The 18464-nt window shown below is 33.8% G+C and overlaps 1 protein-coding gene across 1 annotated transcript; it reads left to right on the top strand.

Annotated features, from left to right (window-relative positions):
- The first annotated feature begins 6 nt into the window (after positions 1 to 6).
- LOC132712793 (baculoviral IAP repeat-containing protein 2-like) lies at positions 7 to 8016 on the top strand. Its single transcript, XM_060695230.1, has 10 exons — positions 7 to 485; positions 708 to 816; positions 2426 to 2683; positions 3045 to 3104; positions 3563 to 3633; positions 3944 to 3989; positions 4476 to 4574; positions 4764 to 4829; positions 6856 to 6954; positions 7121 to 8016. Exons 1-10 carry the CDS (start codon positions 66 to 68, stop codon positions 7318 to 7320), a joined length of 1428 nt encoding a protein of 475 aa, XP_060551213.1. The 5' UTR covers positions 7 to 65; the 3' UTR covers positions 7321 to 8016.
- The last annotated feature ends 10448 nt before the right edge of the window (positions 8017 to 18464 follow it).

The raw sequence follows: 18464 nt of genomic DNA, 5'->3' as shown, positions 1-18464 counted from the left end.
GATATTTCAAGAAAGATAAAGTCATAAAAACTGTAGCAGCTGCAATAAAAGGATCATCTGAGCTAATGGTCTACGGGCTGGGATCATATTTTGAGGAAGAGCACCCTGATTCTCCTTTGCAGTTAACCAATGAACAAAATAGGTTTAGTACATTCTATTATTATGAGGGAAACGGAGACCAGAGAGCTCTTGCAAGAAATGGATTTCATCACAATCGTAACGACGGACCTACTTCAACAAAATGTTTTTATTGTGAATTTACTTGGAATACATGGCAACCCAATGATGATGTGCTAATTGTCCATAGACAAAGGTCACCAAATTGTACGTTTATCAACAGAAGCATATCTAGCGCCGAACAAGTTGCTGCGATGGAATCAGTAACTGTCCGAACAAATATAACGGAGAGGCAAATTGGTCATAGTCATACAAGAGCTGGCGTTTCAGAGACTAATCGACTCATCGATCTAGCAAGGACACGCACAGTAAGTGATTAACTATATCGTCCCAATAATACAGAAAAAATCACTAATATTCAAATTTGTGGAATATTATCATTTTTCCATTGAATTCTATGATACACAATTTCATCAAATAATAAATTTAAAGCTTTTGGGAGGTTAGGAATAACACTTTTTCAACAGTTAGTTATGATGTTTGTAAGTAATATCGCGCTACCATGGTTATTATTCTACCTACTTTGGCAGGTACATCAAAGGAATAGGGAAGAAATTACAGAAACGAGAGAGTCCCAATGTGGCGAACACGGCTTTGGTGCATCTGTACGGAACGGTTTAAGGAGTCGGTCTAATGACGGTACGTTGGTGTGTATAATGCACATTTGATATTTGGACGATATAAAACTGCTTTTATGTGCATAGATTAGTTGGAAGTTTTGTAATAGCATTTAGTTTTTTTTTTTTTTTATCTAGGAAACAATGCAAGATATGATTCTAATTGGAACTGTGGTTTTAATATCCATTCTGTAAGTGTACCTTACACTTACGTTTTCATGTACACATTTATATATGCTGTATTAATATGAAAAAATGTATCGAAATTTTGAATTTATATCAATTGAAAACATCTAAAATCATATGGTATATCACGAACACTGAACATAATCTACTGAGTGTACCAGAAAAGTTCGGGATTTTTTATTTGAGGTCTTTCGGTATGCACACGTGTTTCCGGGATCGTGATCTCGGTATTTTGGACAAAAGTTGTAGAATATTATTTATAATTTGGTAAATTTTTATGTTTAATGAACTTTCACTTGCGAATTAATATAAAAATAAAAGCAGTGTTAAATGTTTATTTGGAGGATGTTCAAATATCTCAAATGTCCAAATTTAACTAGAAAATCCCAATAGATTATTTTAGAATTTAGATGTGTATACGTTTCAGAAAGATCCTTTATAATATTATACTAATTTTGAAATGGTCAATAAGATTCCCTGATTTCAGTTTGTAATTTCAAAAGGACCAGTGAAAAAAATCCTATTAATATTCAGTTCTTCCCTGTAAATTTTACAGAAAGTCAAACCGTTCTCAGACAGACTTCACTTCGTCCGAAAAAAGCAATTGGTGGATTAGTTCTATTTTGCTGTCCTGTAGGGGGTATATAGAAGTGAGCTTGTCGGTCGGTCGGTTTATTGTTTCCGGATGATATCTACAGTTAGGAATGAGATATCATACATTGTTTAGTATACGCAGACCTCGTTTGGGATTGCTTTTGGACACCAGGAGTCAATGTCACTGTACTTTAAAAATGTTGCTCAAAGGACTGTTATGTGTAACAACATAAAATACAGACGAGTTCAAGTTTGGCTTCAGATCAAAAATGTTAAACTCATTAACGAAGAAAGAAATTAATGTAATAATGACGATTTTACTTATTCCATACAAATTAATGCACCGAAAAACACATGTACATATGTATACCGGTTCAAGTGAAATTCAAAATGATGTTATATGCAGGCTTCATAACCTCTGATCCCCTTTCAAAATTCCATTTTATTTTGTACCACCCATTGTTTTCTCGTTAAGGGCACACGCATTTTTTTAACTTGGGGACCATATGCCGCTGTTCATGGAATGGCACTTGCATGTCACATTGAAGGTTCCATGATGACCGCCATATGAACACATCTGCAGATGTTTCAAAATTCAAAATTGTACCAGTTCATGTTAAATGTTGAATTCTGCTTAAGCCGGTGCTAGGGGCGTGGACGGTAGTTTGCACTTGATAGTACCGTCCATGAACAGACTCAATCAAACCGAGCCTGCAACATTTTGACGTGTTGGGCTTTCTTTAGGGATTCTTATTTTCTCTATTTCACTTACTTGACATATCTCTTTCATTCCTATTTTTACATGTTAGACTGTAGAACATTTATTTACAAGAGAACTTTATTGTTTACAGGGTCATACCAGGAAACAGGCTACGGTTCAAACTCCGAATTTGTTTCTTCACATGAAAACAATCGTCAAAGATGTAACACAGAGGAACAAAGTAGCAACATGCAGACAAGTTACCGTCTGAATGCCATGGAAACAATGAACTATCCAAAACATCTAGATTATGTCAATCTCCAACGTAGATTAGACTCCTTTAGCAGCTGGCAAAATGATCAGTTGATACAACCAAGAGCTCTCGCAGAAGCAGGTTTCTTCTACGCCGGTACATTTTTTATAGAATTTTCCTTTTTCACTTCACGAGAATGAATCAAATTAATTCTTCTAATAAACCGGAAACATTGTACTGAATGAAACTGAATAAAATTTCTGGGGATATCCATACACATCAATAAAAGGTGTCTCACAGTCTCATTTTCTCGGATTCACATTGTCTCTTTATTACAGATAATAAGTTGAAATGTTTAATGTGTGAACATGTATCAATAATACAAAAGGTACCACTTGTGTATATATCAGCACATTATGTATCTTTCAAGATTGAAAATTCAAGTTCATCATTATGATGCACATGGCTAGTAAAAATAGTATGTTTTTGAAAAGGAAGTTATTTTCTTTTGTTGTAGGGTTTGGTGATTGTGTACGTTGTTACTTTTGTGATGGTGGTTTACAAAATTGGGAGGAGGGTAATTAAATTTGCTTTACTTAAGATCATGTTTATATTTGTCTTTGGTGTAAATAGGGTATATTAGGCTACAGAATATAACTATTTATTTTAAATTTTGTTGTTCTACAGGAATCTCATTTTTAGTTAGAAATATAGATGCTTTAAGAATTAAACCAGTACTTTATCAAGATAAGTTTTACTCGGGGTCAATTCCAATACCTGAAGTGCTGATAAATTTATTTGTTACTGAAACATATGTTTTGTAGAAGAACCATTTACTATAATATATTTCCTGTGACAAGAAAAAGTTAAGCGTTGCCCCGGCTTGGCGATGGAATATTCTTCCTCTGATGTATTTGACTTAAGAAATAAGGAAAGGGTCGAGCGTTGTCCCGGTTGGGCGGTGGCTCTTCTTAAGTTGTTGTCATTACTCTAATGACATCTTTCCTAGTCAGAAGTCTGTTTATTTTCTCACAGGAGATGATCTATTGAAGGAACATTTACGATGGTTTCCACATTGTAAATTCATTACAAGTGTAAAAGGACAGGTAGGCAATGCTTTTGGGAGTGAAAGGCTTTATTTTTTAAATTTTGATAGCATACCTTATATCTAACTATTTATTCACATTTATGATGGAATTATTTTGCATTTTTTAAGTATTTGAAGTGTTTTTAAAACTCTTTGATTGAAAATAAGCATGCTGTTTTTTGCTTGATTTTTTGTTGTTATTTTTTTTTCAAATTAAGTTCTGTTTGAGGTTATTTTATGTATGTTCTCATGCTAAAAAGTTCAATAATTCAAGTAGTGTTTAAATTTGTACAGGTATTATTTAATAGATAAGACATTGGTTATTGTAGGCGGAGAGAGAACAGACTCAAAGAAAGACAGGAGTAGGAGTGATGAGTTAGTACAGATAAGATAATAACCATTCTGCCATTCTGGGTGCTAAAATATTATGATGCAAAAACACCGTTCACAGAACACATCTTTAACTTAACTTCATTCACGCTAAAAAAGCTTGCACATAGGAACTGTTGGGTTCCGGACAGGAAACTTTCATTGATAAATTGTTTCTGTAGCATTGAACTTCTTATTGCAAATGCCTACAACAAATAGTAGTAAATATTAAGATTAAAATATAAAATACAATTGTTATATATGTGAAAGGTAGTACTTGCATATAATTAAGACTATTTGATTAACAAGATTGTATCAGTGATCCTCTGAAAGGGAAGTGTCAGTTAGATAGGTAGATCATGTAGTTAATTTTAATTTGATTCGGAAATATTCATATATTTGGTATCACTATATATCAGCAGCGAAATCAAGTAAAATTATGTAAGTCAGGGCATATGATTAATAAGAAATTTGATGGTTGTATTTTTACAGATCCTATGACCAGAAGAATCATACAAACTATGGAGAATATGGGGTTTAAATCTGATGTCGCGAAGCTTGCGGTTATGGCAGTAAAAAATCAAACTTCTGGTATGCACAATCTATGAATTCTGTTGCACTGTTTGAATTTGCATTTGGTATATGTTGTATTTAAAGTCTATGATAATATTGGATGATATACGGTATTGCAGTTTTAGACTATTATATCATTTGCGTTTCAATTTGACATTATATATATTTCATATATATATAATTTCTTTTTATTTCATTGTATTGTAGGGCAGTATGATGTGATGCTCAATGAAGCAGTTACCTGGGCTTTAGATCAAGAAAGTAATAACAGAGGTAAGTGTTGACACCTTGTAGATGTAAAAATAACGAAGGAATTACGCAAAATAAACATTGTTATATCCCCAAAATCGAAGTTTGGGGGGGTATATAGGAGTCACCCGGTGGTCGGTCGGTCGGTCCAGACGTCCGTTGCATTTTCCTTGTCCGGAGCATAACTTGAAGACTAATGGTTGGAATTCAATATAACTACATACAATGGTCAAGCACATTGAGAGGAAGTGCAGTGCACAAGAACCATAACTCTATCTTGACTAATTACAGAGTTATTGCCCTTTGTTACTTTTCCTTGTCCGCGGCATAACTTGAAAACTACTGGTTGGAATTCAAAATAACTTCATACAATTGTCAAACACAATAAGGGGAAGTGCAGTGTACAAGAACCATAACTCTATCTAAAGTAATTACAGAGTTATTGCCCTTTGTTGCTTTTCCATTGCTTTTTTTGTCCGGACCATAACTTGAAGACTAATAGTTTGAATTCAATATAACTACATACAATGGTCAAGCACATTGAGAGGAAGTGCAGTGCACAAGAACCATAACTCTATCTTGACTAATTACAGAGTTATTGCCCTTTGTTACTTTTCCTTGTCCGGGGCATAACTTGAAAACTACTGGTTGGAATTCAAAACAACTTCACACAGTTGTCAAGGACATTAAAAGGAAGTGCAGTGCACAAGAGCCATAACTCCATTTTGACAAAATACAGAGTTACTGCCCTTTGATACTTTTCCTCGTCAGGAGCATAACTTAAAACGTACTGGTTGGAATTCAAAACAACTTCATACAATGGTCAAGCACAATAGGAGGAAGTGCAGTGCACAAGAACTTTAACTCTATCTTCAATATTTATAGAGTTATTGTCCTTTGTTCCTTTTCTTTGTCTTTCTGGACTTATTACAGAGTAATTCAATTAAACTTCATCAATGGCCAACCACATTGAAAGGAAATGCAACATATAAGAACCACAACTATCTTTAATTGCCCACAACCATAACCCTATATTTCAATTCTTTTACAAGGTATTCTGTTACTAGTAACATCCTCATTTCTGAAGCAGTCCTGTGGGGGTATTAATCACATTTAGTGATAGTTCTAGTTTAATATAGTTGTATCGATGTTTTTTTAATAAAGAATATATTACATTATTGTACATGGATCCTTTACGCCATGTTCACGAGGTAACACCATTTTCGTGAATGGTGCACGGAAGCAACGCTGGTTACTCATGAAAAAGTATCTGAGTCACGTTTTATCTGCTTCCTTTTACTATAACATGTATACGATACTATTTGCTCATACAAGATGTATCGTAATTCGATTGTGTAGGATAGAATATAACTTAAAGACACACTACTCTGGTCCGTTCCTGTAACCAATCTGTACTTGGGTGCAGCAATGGGTGTAAAGTTTCTTGCTTAAAGAAAAATATGACTCGCTCCTGACAGGGTATTTAACCAACGATTCTAGATTACTAGTCCGACGCGTCATACCGCCACTATACTTTTTGTTTTGAAAATTTTATAAGGAATGCCAGATATCAAAACTTAAACGTTTAATTGCCTTTTTGTACCTATTATAATATCGACAAAACACAAAAGTTGCCTTCAAAACGTAGTAAGGTCGTCATTCTCATGAGAAAACACATCTAATGCTGGTTAAAGTATAAAGTTATAACAGCCGTATGCGCTTATCCTTTTTTAATTTGATTTACTATAAAAAATATTTTGGTCTGTTTAATAAACTTGTTACTCGTTTCGGACATAGTTTTGCACAGATTAGATGTTGCGTTTGCATGATTCCTGCGTATTCTCAGATTCTTGAGTGGTATAACCGTTACTAATATTTACCATTCATGTACAACACAATCTTAAATTGTTTTCGGACATCTCTTTATTTTTGTCTTTAATAGGTACTTGTAGTTATATTACATTGTATATATGAATAAGGTTGTTAATTCCCAATCTAATATGTACATCTTACCAGAAATTTTGAACACAAGCTATCTTCCAAACTTCAGACGACCAGACTCAGCCGCAGGCATGTGCCCCTTTAGAATCTTCAGACGCTGTTGCGGGAGCTACCGGGTCTTCACCATCAACATCTACCAACTGTCAAGGTATAGTGCACATCTCAATAGTCAAATTATATTTTATACATTTTTCTTCTTAATTACGTTCAGAATATATTCTTACAAGAAAACATATTGGTACATGTGTCATTTTTAGCATACACATATTAAAACATTTGTTTGTTTTGTTTTTATATACATAAATTTTTTGCAGATGTTGCGTGTTTAAAAGCAGAAAACCAGCAGCTTAGAGAGTTGCTCAGATGTAAAATATGTTTGGATAGGCAGATGGAAGTTACCTTCTTACCATGCGGTCATCTAGTTTGCTGTTTTGTATGTGCTGCTAACATACACAAGTGTCCTTTCTGTAGGAAAGAGATAAGTGGCACTACCAATACAGGTATACCTCATTGATAACAAACGAGAGAAAACTCAGCATGGCAAACCCCGTGGTGAAATTGATAGTGAGACTCCTTTGCAGGGGAGGGTGAACGATGTTGCAGCTTACATTATCTCTTTTAAACAGGCTTAATCAAACCGAGTCTTCCAGACAGATGTTCTATTGTTCACAAGGGGTCTCCGTTTTCCAGATTTTCATATTCACGAATTGAGATATTTGAAAAAGATTGAAGGCGAATTACATTGCATACTGAAGCTCTATGAACACCAAGTCTCGGAAAAGGTCCTATCAACAAAGGCAGCTAAATGCTTAGTTTTAGCGAGAGAAAATTGCAGTTTGAATTTACTTAAAATTTCTTTTATACATTGATTATTGCAGGGAAGTATACATAGACATGTACTACATTATTGCAAACAGCAAATGCGTATGAAACACAAAAATGCAATTAAAATAGAATAAAATAATTAAAAAACGTGTTCTGTGCTACCCTAGGATTGCCCATTAAGCTTTAAAGCTTTTTTCCAAAAGGAAAATTAATAATATATACTTACACATGTTAATATTGACTGTAGTCATTAGCAATATATACATGATATTCATATGTAACTTTTCTTTGCAAACTTAACTCTTTTAGACTATAGCTATTTCGGTAAATAATTATTACTGTAACAAGTCAATATATTCTGCAATAAATTGCTTCTTGAAAAATGTTCCGGTATTATCATGAAACAATTTTTTTTGCGTTCATCAACAACAAAGGATATATTTGTAAAAGAAATTGTTAACTTGATTTGTTTTGTCAGTTGCGCCAGATTGCTGAATCTATAGAGGATTTTTCGGTCAAATGGTGTCGCCGTGAAAATGCGGATAGTAATGCTCTAGTTACATGGAAACGTAACATCTTTAAAATTATTGATTCACGTATTAATTTTTATCGTGGAAATGAACATCTTTTGCCACCTAAACCAAGACTTACTTTAAGACATCTGAAAAAAGATATTCTAGCTTTTCATTCAAAATTTGTTTTGGTGCCAGCGGACAAGGCGGCTAATAATATTATAATTGTTTGACGAATCCATTACATTAACGTTTTGCATAAGGAACTAAATAGCACTAATGCGTATTCTAAAACCTCTGCCTCCGAAAAAGACATTGTAAACAATCATATTACTAATATTTCCAATCTTAAAGTCCAAATTAATGAAAAAGAACTCAAACTTCCTATTATGTATTGGATTCCTAAATTACATAAAAAACCTTACAAAGCCAGATTTATTGCTAACTCTACATCTTGCACTACAAGTAAACTTTCTATTTTATTGACGTCTTGTTTGACTGCCATTAAAACACATGTAATTAGATATTGTGATAAAGTCTATGAAAACACAGGCAAACATCTCTTTTGGTCAATAAAAAATTCTGGTGAAATCTTGGATAAATTCAAAATTAAGAACTTTCAAGCTTCAACTGTCAGTACATACGATTTTTCTACACTTTATACAACTTTACCACATAAATTAATCAATGATAAACTAATTTCCCTAATTCAGAAAACTTTTGCACGGGAAAAAGTTACCTTTCTAGCATGTAATTCTAACAAAGCTTTTTTTACTAACGGTATTGTTAAACATTATACTATGTGGACCTGTGACGAAGTTTGTAGAGCACTCTCTTTTCTTTTAGACAACATTTATGTCAGGTTTAGTAATACCCTATTTAAACAGATCATAGGAATTGCTATGGGTACTAATTGTGCACCCCTGGTCGCCGATTTTTTTTGTACTGCTATGAATGAGACTTTATGTTGAGTCTCTCTGAAGATAAACAACAAGATGTTATAGTCGCATTTAATAATACTTCCAGGTACCTTGATGATATTCTTAATTTAGATAATCCTTATTTTGATCAAATGGTGTCTGACATTTATCCGCATGAACTACAACTTAATAAAACGAACTCTTGAAATTTTAGTACATCATTTTTGGATCTTCATATTTCTATCAACAACAATTCTATTCACACGAAAATATATGATAAAAGAGATGACTTTGACTTTTGTATAGTTAATTATCCACATATAGATGGAGACGTACCCCATGCAACATCTTACGGGGTTTATGTTTCTCAGTTAATTAGATTCGCTAGAGCTTGTAGCAACGTAAAGGATTTCAACGAGCGGAATATTTTTATTACCAGCAAGCTTCTAAAACAGGGCTTCCGCTATCATAAATTACGGAAATATTTTACTAAATTTTACAATCGTAACTTTGATTTAATTTCTAAATTCAATAGTGATTTAAAAACTCTTCTGTGACAAGGGATTAGCCAGCCTGGTTTTTATGGCGATGTGATTTACAAACTTCGTAAGATTTTGGGTCATGGTAATTTTTCTGCTGTTTTTACTAAAATCATTAAACGTTTTATTAAAAGAGGTTATGATCCTACTATTTTAAGACATAATGCATGGTTAGTGTTCAGCCCTTTTACAGTTGGACACTACGCTTTCCTCTTTTGATTACATCTGACGGACCAAGTGGGAGACTCTATGATGGATAGTTCTTAAAGCCCTTTGGGACTGAATTGTCTTAATGTTCGTCTTCTGCCTTGCTTCGTCGGGCCCTTGTAGGTGATTTTCTTGTTGCTCTATCTTCCTTTAAGACATTGAGTACTTTTGTTATGGTCATTGGGTTTACTTTTATATGTTTCTACATGATCATTTTAGTGTTTTACTTATTTAACCTTTTGTAACCATGACAACTGTTAGAATTTCACTTGGCGGGGATTCATTTTATTTACACTGTCTCGTTTATAGGAACATGGTGGGGCTAAGAGCGAGGTTTGGTGCACCATTAACCGGTTTAAACTCCCCAGCAGTCATTATTATGCTGCTGACCGTTCCAAGGCGGCGCCCCACTGTGTTCCTCAGATGTATGTCTATGTTGTTTCATACTGTTTTGGTGACATTTTTGCTTGTGTCCCTTGTTGTTTTCTCGTCTACGGTAAGTATCTTCCCCATTGCCTCTAGTTTTTATTTCTTTGATTAACCCCCCCCCCCTTCCCCCGGTCTCCTGTCCCCTTCCCCCTTTTTGGGCCTATTATTATTTTCTTTGAATTCCTTATCAGTTACAAATTATTTATCATTTCATGATTAACCTGTCCGTGCTCTGTCTTTGCCCTGTCCTGTTTTTGTTTGGGGTCCGCCTGGGCTCCTTGTCATTGGTTCTTGTTGATGGGTCGTATGGGGGTTGCGTTCATTGAACGCCACCTTTCCTTGTTGATCTTGTTTATCATATTGTAAATGTTATGTGACATGACTGTACTATGTTCTGTTTGTGTCACTACTGTAGTCAGTAACATAAGATGATAAAAATATCAAAGTCTAATTTTTTTATTATTATAATTGTAACAAATATACAAATAGTATCAAAAGGGACTAATATTATAATATACTAATATTACATGCATTTTTTCATGTCAAATTAAAAAAAATGGTTTCTTTCAATACTGAAAGTAGAACACACTCTGGAATGAAAAAAAAATGGGATGAATTTCAAAAAGACGAAATTTAGGATTTTTTTGTTTGTTATACACGCCTTACATGGTGATACAGTATTTATTAATATAATAGAAGACTGTTACCTGAATTTTAGGCAGGTATGAGGAAATTCACTAGCATCATGTTCGTGCGAGTCAAAGATATAGAAGCTATTTGACATTGGTGATATATATATATTAATTGATTTATTTGGAGATCAATATACTTTTTGTTGAATTGTTTTAAAGCCATTCATAAAAAAAATACACTTTATGTTCAAAATGCAGATCAAATCAATGATGCTATCTATCAATAGCCTATGCTTAATGACGGTCCATCCGCTCGTAAGGCCACAAAATACAGGTTTCGCTGTCGAGTACGGACCCCGGACATGTCACCAGTCATACCCTTCGCAGGAATAGCTATTTTTTACGGACGCGGACAGTCACGGACAGGTCGCGTCACGACAAAATGCCTTGAACGATATTAAATACTTTATCGATTTCGAAAGAAAATACTAAAAAGCTCACTAAAATAGTGTTGGAGAACCCATAAGTTTTTGATGCAACAATGACAGATTAAAACAACAACATCTTGTCTTCGGTTGCTAAAGAGATGTTATTCAAAAACCTAACTGGCATTCAATGTTTTTCCTTTTTCTTTTCACCTAATTCTTTGATGTTACAACTGGTTTTGGTATTTGAATGTAATTATATCATATTCTACAAATAAGTATCCTCTGTTCGCTATACTATAATTAAAAGTATATAGAAAAATAACGTACATATGGATTAATACTCACGGACATGCACCGGACATGGATCACGGACGCGGGTCACGTACCATTGAATTAGCGGCCTATTGAGTTAATTTTGAAGTGCTGTATCACTAAAGCCAATGAAATGTAACTTTATATACTAAAGTTTAATTATTTCAAAACAACCAATATATCAACATGTTATTATTAAACATTTGATTTCATAAATATAAATTAAGAATAATTATCAAAAGCAAAATTATTAAAGTCTTATACATGAAATCTTCTTTATATTGACAAATTCAATCATTAACAGTATACTTGATATGAGCTGCTGTGTGTAAATTAATTCAAAATGTAACAAATTATAGTTTCATGTACTACTAAAAAAGGGAAATAACAAATGTATACCTAAGCGTCAAAAAACAGAACATTTATAGCTATTTATAGCTTTCGAATTCATGTACAGCAGAACTGCTTACCTGTTCTGATTCATTAATATGACATGTTGCGAATCACCGAAGGGGAAACCAATATAGAAATCGAAAGGAGTTCTTGAATGCGGATTTATTTTTAGCTGTAAATCGAAGGGATTAATTGATCAAATCCGGGCCCATGGACAAAAAAATAGTAAACACAAATAGCTCCGCGCCTGTGGGCGCGGAGCAATGATTCTAATTGGAACTTTGGTTTTAATATCCATTCTGTAAGTGTACCTTACACTTACGTTTTCATGTATACATTTATATATGCTATATTTATATGAAAAAAAATATATCGAAATTTTGAATTTATATCAATTGAAAACATCTAAAATCATATGGTATATCATGAACACTGAACATAATCTACTGAGTGTACCAGAAAAGTTCGGGATTTTTTGTTTGAGGTCTTTCGGTATGCACACGTGTTTCCGGTATCGTGATCTCGGTATTTTGGACAAAAGTCGTAGAATGTTATTTATAACTTGGTAATTTCTAATGTTTAATGAACTTTCACTAGCGAATTAATATAAAAATAAAAGCAGTGTTAAATGTTTATTTGGAGGAAGTTCAAATATCTCAAATGTTCAAATTTAACTAGAAAATCCCAATAGATTATTTTAGAATTTAGATGTGTATACGTTTCAGAAAGATCCTTTATAATATTATACTAATTTTGAAATGGTCAATAAGATTCCCTGATTTCAGTTTCAAAAGGACCAGTGAAAAAAATCTTATTAATATTCAGTTCTTCCCTGTAAATTTTACAGAAAGTCGAACCGTTCTCAGACAGACTTCACTTCGGCCGAAAAAAAGCAATTGGTGGATTAGTTCTATTTTGCTGTCCTGTTGGGGTATATAGAAGTGAGCTTGTCGGTCGGTCGGTTTATTGTTTCCGGATGATATGTACAGTTAGGAATTTGATATCATATATTGTTTAGTATACGCAGACCTCGTTTGGGATTGCTTTTGGACACCAGGAGTCAATGTCACTGTACTTTAAAAATGTTGCTCAAAGGACTGTTGACTTCAAACCACTTGCCCCTAACCGCTGTGTGTTCGAATCCCGACATGGACCTTGGATTCTTCCATGTTAGGAAGTTTTCCAGCTAGCTTACGGAACATCGGTGGTTCTACTCATGTGCCCGTTCGTGCCTGAAATAATGCACGGAAGGGCACCTGAGGTCTTTCTCCACCAGTAAAGCTGGAACGTCGCGATATGACCTATACTGTGTCGATGTGACGTAAAACCAAAAACAAACAAAACAAACAAAGGACTGTTACGTGTAACAACATAAAATAAGGCGAGTTCAAGTTTGGCTTCAGATCAAAAATGTTAAACTCATTAACGAAGAAAGAAATGAATGTAATAATAATGATTTTACTTATTCCCTACAAATTAATGCACCGCACAACACATGAAAATTTTGTATGCCGGTTCAAGTGAAATTCAAAATGATGTTATATGCAGGCTTCATAACCTCAAATGATGTTTTATCCTGTCACTTGTATCAATTTCGGCCCGATAACAAGGTGCCGTATATTTTTACTGATCTACGGCACTTGATCACGTGGTATGCATGTTTGCCGGACTACTTTTCAAGAAAAAATATAAAAACTGTCGTTAAATCTTCTGTGTGTAGAACAAGAAAAGCATTGATGCAAAGCATCAAAGGGCGACGCCAAAAGAATTTGATCCAGATTTGCACCTAAATACTTAACAAAAGATGTGTACTTTATAGCAGTACCATTACATGTGACCTGGAGGCTAGGGCCAGGTTAAGTTGAAACTTAAACCAAAAAAGAATAGACTCTATCTTGCCAAGATGCAAAGGCAATTTATAGTCAATTAAGCAATCTTATAAGACTCATACTATAAGAAAGAATTTCTTCAGATTTAATTTATGAGACACAAGGATTCCTGAGTCATCAGCATATAATCACTGGCACGAGTATCGGACCTGGGAAGAAAAAATATGACCAGATGACCAGATTGATAAAAAAAAAACTGTGTTTATAAAAACCAAAACAAAAAATGTAAATAATGATCCCCTTTAAAAATATACTTTCAACTTGAAGTATATTTTTAAAGGGGGTCATTATTTACATTTTATTTTGGTTGTTGACACTTTTAAGATGAACACAGGTTTTTTTTTATCAATCTGGCCATATTTTTTCATCCAAGGTCTGATACTCGTGCCTGTGCATTATAATAAAAGCTTATTGCTTAGGGTTGAAGACATGTGATTGACATATATTAGACATAAAAGAGGACCTAAAATGAACATCAGGGGGACAGCATAGGTACTCAGAGCAGTAGTAGAATAAGTACCAGCCACATCAACCAGCTACTATCAGAGATAAGACTTAAACCATGTAAGAATGTCATTATATATGGCAGATGCTTGAAGTTTCATGAAGAAGAAGAAAAACAACTTCTTCATGTGCAGGATAGTGTGTAATTGTATCAAATGCCCTTTGTAGATCTAAAAGTATCATGCAATACTGCCTTTGTCCATTTCAAATAATGCAATCTGTTAAATGAATCAAACATGTGTCAATTGAAAAACCACTTCTAAACCCTGACTGAAACTGCCTGACCATGACTCAAACCCATGACTTTCAGAAGACCAACTGAGCTATCCGTCCTGCTACACATTTTCTCTTTAATAATGAAACAGTTCTAAACCACAACATATTTCCCCACTATATCGATTTGTGTTCGTGAATTTCTTATGTTACAGAGCATAGGAAATTGAACTCATGCTTATATGCAGTCATAGGATGAGAAAAACTTTGAGCTTGACCAGAACTCATTAACCTGTGACCAACATAAGAAGAAATTTTTATGAAGGCTGATTTGTATTTTGCATCAAGGGCACCGGGCAAAAACATGAAAATGCAACAAACAAACCACTTGTGGTAGATTGTATTTTCATGTTTTTCATCTGGCGCCAGTTACTTTTTGTACTATGTTGGTTTTCATGTGGCACAAATCACCCACTATAAATTTAGTGCACAAATTTATTCAAGGGCAAGTAACAATCTACTCTATGTACAGTCTGTTGTCGCGTTGACTCAGGAGACTGGAGGTTGAGACCGGTGTCTCTTCATTACAAATAGATAAGACAGAAGCTGTCCTTTTCAAACTATGCACATGTTAGAAAAAAAATAGAATAACTATTCAGAATATGATTTTTGAGACTTTATTAATTATATTGCTTGATCCAAGTTTAAGGACATTTTCAATCAATACATGTTTTATCATTTATAACTTTAAATGAAAGTCTCATCCCTTTAATAATAATGACATAACTGTATCTCTTTAAATGCAGAAAAATTATAAGTCTCAACATATCAATATACTACTGTCTAAGATATACATGTACATGCACATAACATTAATAATTCCCAGTTTATATTAAATAAATATGAAATCCTAACATTAACATTAACATGCTTTTGATGACCTTACAACTGGTGAATTATATACAACAAAAATAGTATTATAAGTAATACCTAAGATAGACCACAGGAACTTGAAATTCTATCACTATTAACGATAATATGCAAAATATACCCCCTATATACTAGTGTTTTTTTATAGTATATAGGGGGTATATTTTGCATATTATCGTTAATAGTGATATAATTTCAAGTTCCTGTGGATAGACAGAAAAGAACAAATAATTTAGTAAACATAAGTTACTTCCCCTTAAAATAAAGAAAACCTGAAACCCAAAAGAACACGATAAACAGCAAAATTATGAAATGTTGCAGGTTCAATTTTATCAAGCCATGCAAATTAATGGTAAAGTATTCATAAAAAAATAGATGGCCATGTGTCAGCAGTAATTGCAGAAAATCGGATAGCTTTCAACATCCGGATACTGGTACACTTTGTAAAAACAACCATTCTGCGCAACAGATAAATGTAATAAGGATATAATCAATAGGATAATCGTTTACAACAGTTTCATTACCTATCCTTATACTCAATTGCAGGTGAACTTTCTTCTTGTAGGAAAATTTTGAAAATGTATAAATGATACGGCCTCAATCTAGACCACAACGATATTCGAAATCCGGGTTTTAGTATTGTCATTAAAACTAAGGGACAAGCTGTTAAACTTAACCCGCAATTTCGTGAAAATAATATCACAATGCACATGCTTTTTACATAAAGTTATTAAATACAAATATAACAACACATTTGTTTACTTGATTTTTACGAATCAAAATAAAACTAATTTACACAACATGAAATTAACTGCTAATAATAACAGCTCCTTCCATAGGCAAAAATAAAAAGCGTTCCATAATAGACGACGCCGCTCACCGGCGTCGCCAATAACGAATTTTGGAAACGTTGATAAAACTGTGTTTGTTTATTTTATTTCACTCTATAATTTTTCAAGCGAAAGTATTAAAAGTGAAATAAATGTAAAACTTAACTCGTTTGCGATATTAAAATAGCGTACTTGATTTGATTGTTTTGTACGTGCTGTTTGGCGCTACATTGTGACGTCACGTAAACAATACTTTAAACGTCTGTACAGCGTTAACGACTGAATAAAAGATATTGGTGTTCGAATTCATTTTCTTAGTTAGACCATTTTCTTTCATTCTAGATAGTTTTCACAACAAAATTCGACAAAAAATTGTTTTTATTTATCACATTTTTCAAACAAAATGGCGCTCTCAATGTGAAAATACACAGACGCTTGGGGTCAGATATCCTACGGTATTTTTTTCATATACGTAAAAATTGTTTGAAAACCATTTTTATCGTTGTAACAGATGTACAATTCGTGTTTAAATATTAAAATAGTTTTGGTAGAGTGTTTACAGGGGCGTATCACGTTGGGGGGCAGGATCTGACCCCCAAGCGTCTGTGTGAAAATACACAAGGGAGATAATAAGAACGGCGAGTGCATTGTTGTAAACTGTCCTAGGATGATAACTTGAGCCTTTGTTTACATAACAAAGACCAATAACAATGCGAAAAATAGGTTAGGCAGATCAATGCCACAACCTATAAAAATGAAAATAAAACTACATGTTATCATATGTCTTGTTAGCGCAGTAGGTAGAGCAACCGTGTCAGTAATGTGTTTTACCCGTACAGGCAGAAGTTCGACTACTGGTAAGACACATTTTTTTTTACCTCAGAACAGTCAATTGTTCAGAAAACAAGTTTGACCGGTTTTTTTTTCATATACATACATGAATATGAGATCGAATATTTTATTACACTGCGTTCAAAAAATACAAAAAGAAAATAGAATAGAAATAAAAAAATATATATACTATAAAATATATATTATAAGAAGAAAACAAAAGGGAAAATGAAATATAAAAAATAATAATGATAAAAAACAAAGCAAGAAGAAAAAACTGTGGTTATAAAATGGCACTACGTGGGGTTCGAACCTATGAGTACAAAACACTACAATTTAAGTTACAACAATTTCGATCTACCGGCAGAGCCATAACAGACATACACCAACGATACTGTAAGAATAATGCTATATAGTATATGTAAGTGTTTACTTTTACGATATCGGATAATAATCAAGATAACCCCGCTTTTGGACTTTTCCATGTACCGTTAAGACCAAATTATCATCCTAGGACAGTAGAATAATAAGGGCCTTCTTTGTTTATATAGAAACATTTAAGATAGTGTGATTAAAGGTAGTTTGCCAAATAAATTTCTTTAAAAAAACGGTGACAGGATAAATAGAATAATAGATTGGTGCCGTGGATGGAGAAAGTTTATCTGGCTCTGCTCCGGAATTTATTGGGTTCGCCTTCGGCTCACCAAATAAATTCCTCCGCCTTGCCAGATAAACTTTCTCCATCCACGGCACCAACCTATTATTCTCTATATATGCAGGCTTCATAACCTCTGATCCCTTCCAAAATTCCATTTTTAACCAGGTTTTCCGAAGGAAAAAACTGGTTATTAGATTGAGGTATGTCGGCGGGCGGGCGGATGGGCGGGCGGGCGTTAACAATTTCTTCTGTGCGCAACTCCTACATTTCTCTACATTGTCATCAAGTGCCCTGGCGCATATTGTCGGGGTTTTGCGATTCGATAATATTTGACCTTATTATGGCCCTTTGTTTTTTTTTCCTCATATAGAATATATAGAGTACAATTTCTTCTTTGCGCAACTCCTCCTACATTTCTCAACGGATTTTGACCAAACTTTCACAGAAGCTTTGTCATCAAGTGCCCTGGTGCTTATTATGGGGGTTTTGCAATTGGATATTAATACACTTGTTACTATATATAGTAACAAAATTGCCTATGATTTCAACTGATTATGAGTGTCACATGACCTATTATGAGTTTGCGGCCCGGGGCCGAGAACTAGT

The sequence above is a fragment of the Ruditapes philippinarum genome, unplaced genomic scaffold, assembly GCF_026571515.1.
Source record: "Ruditapes philippinarum isolate M1 unplaced genomic scaffold, ASM2657151v2 ctg1170_1_1_1_1, whole genome shotgun sequence".
In the NCBI taxonomy this organism is placed as follows: Eukaryota; Metazoa; Mollusca; class Bivalvia; order Venerida; family Veneridae; genus Ruditapes; species Ruditapes philippinarum.
Note: the sequence above shows the minus strand (reverse complement) of the source record. Positions and strands in the feature narration are given on the sequence as shown.

Coding starts and splice junctions, on each gene's coding strand:
- LOC132712793 (XM_060695230.1), top strand. CDS start 66: ATGGTCTACGGGCTGGGATCATATTTTGAGGAAGAGCACCCTGATTCT. Junction 3,105..3,562: donor TTTACAAAATTGGGAGGAGG/GTAATTAAATTT, acceptor ATTTTCTCACAG/GAGATGATCTATTGAAGGAA. Junction 6,955..7,120: donor AACATCTACCAACTGTCAAG/GTATAGTGCACA, acceptor AATTTTTTGCAG/ATGTTGCGTGTTTAAAAGCA.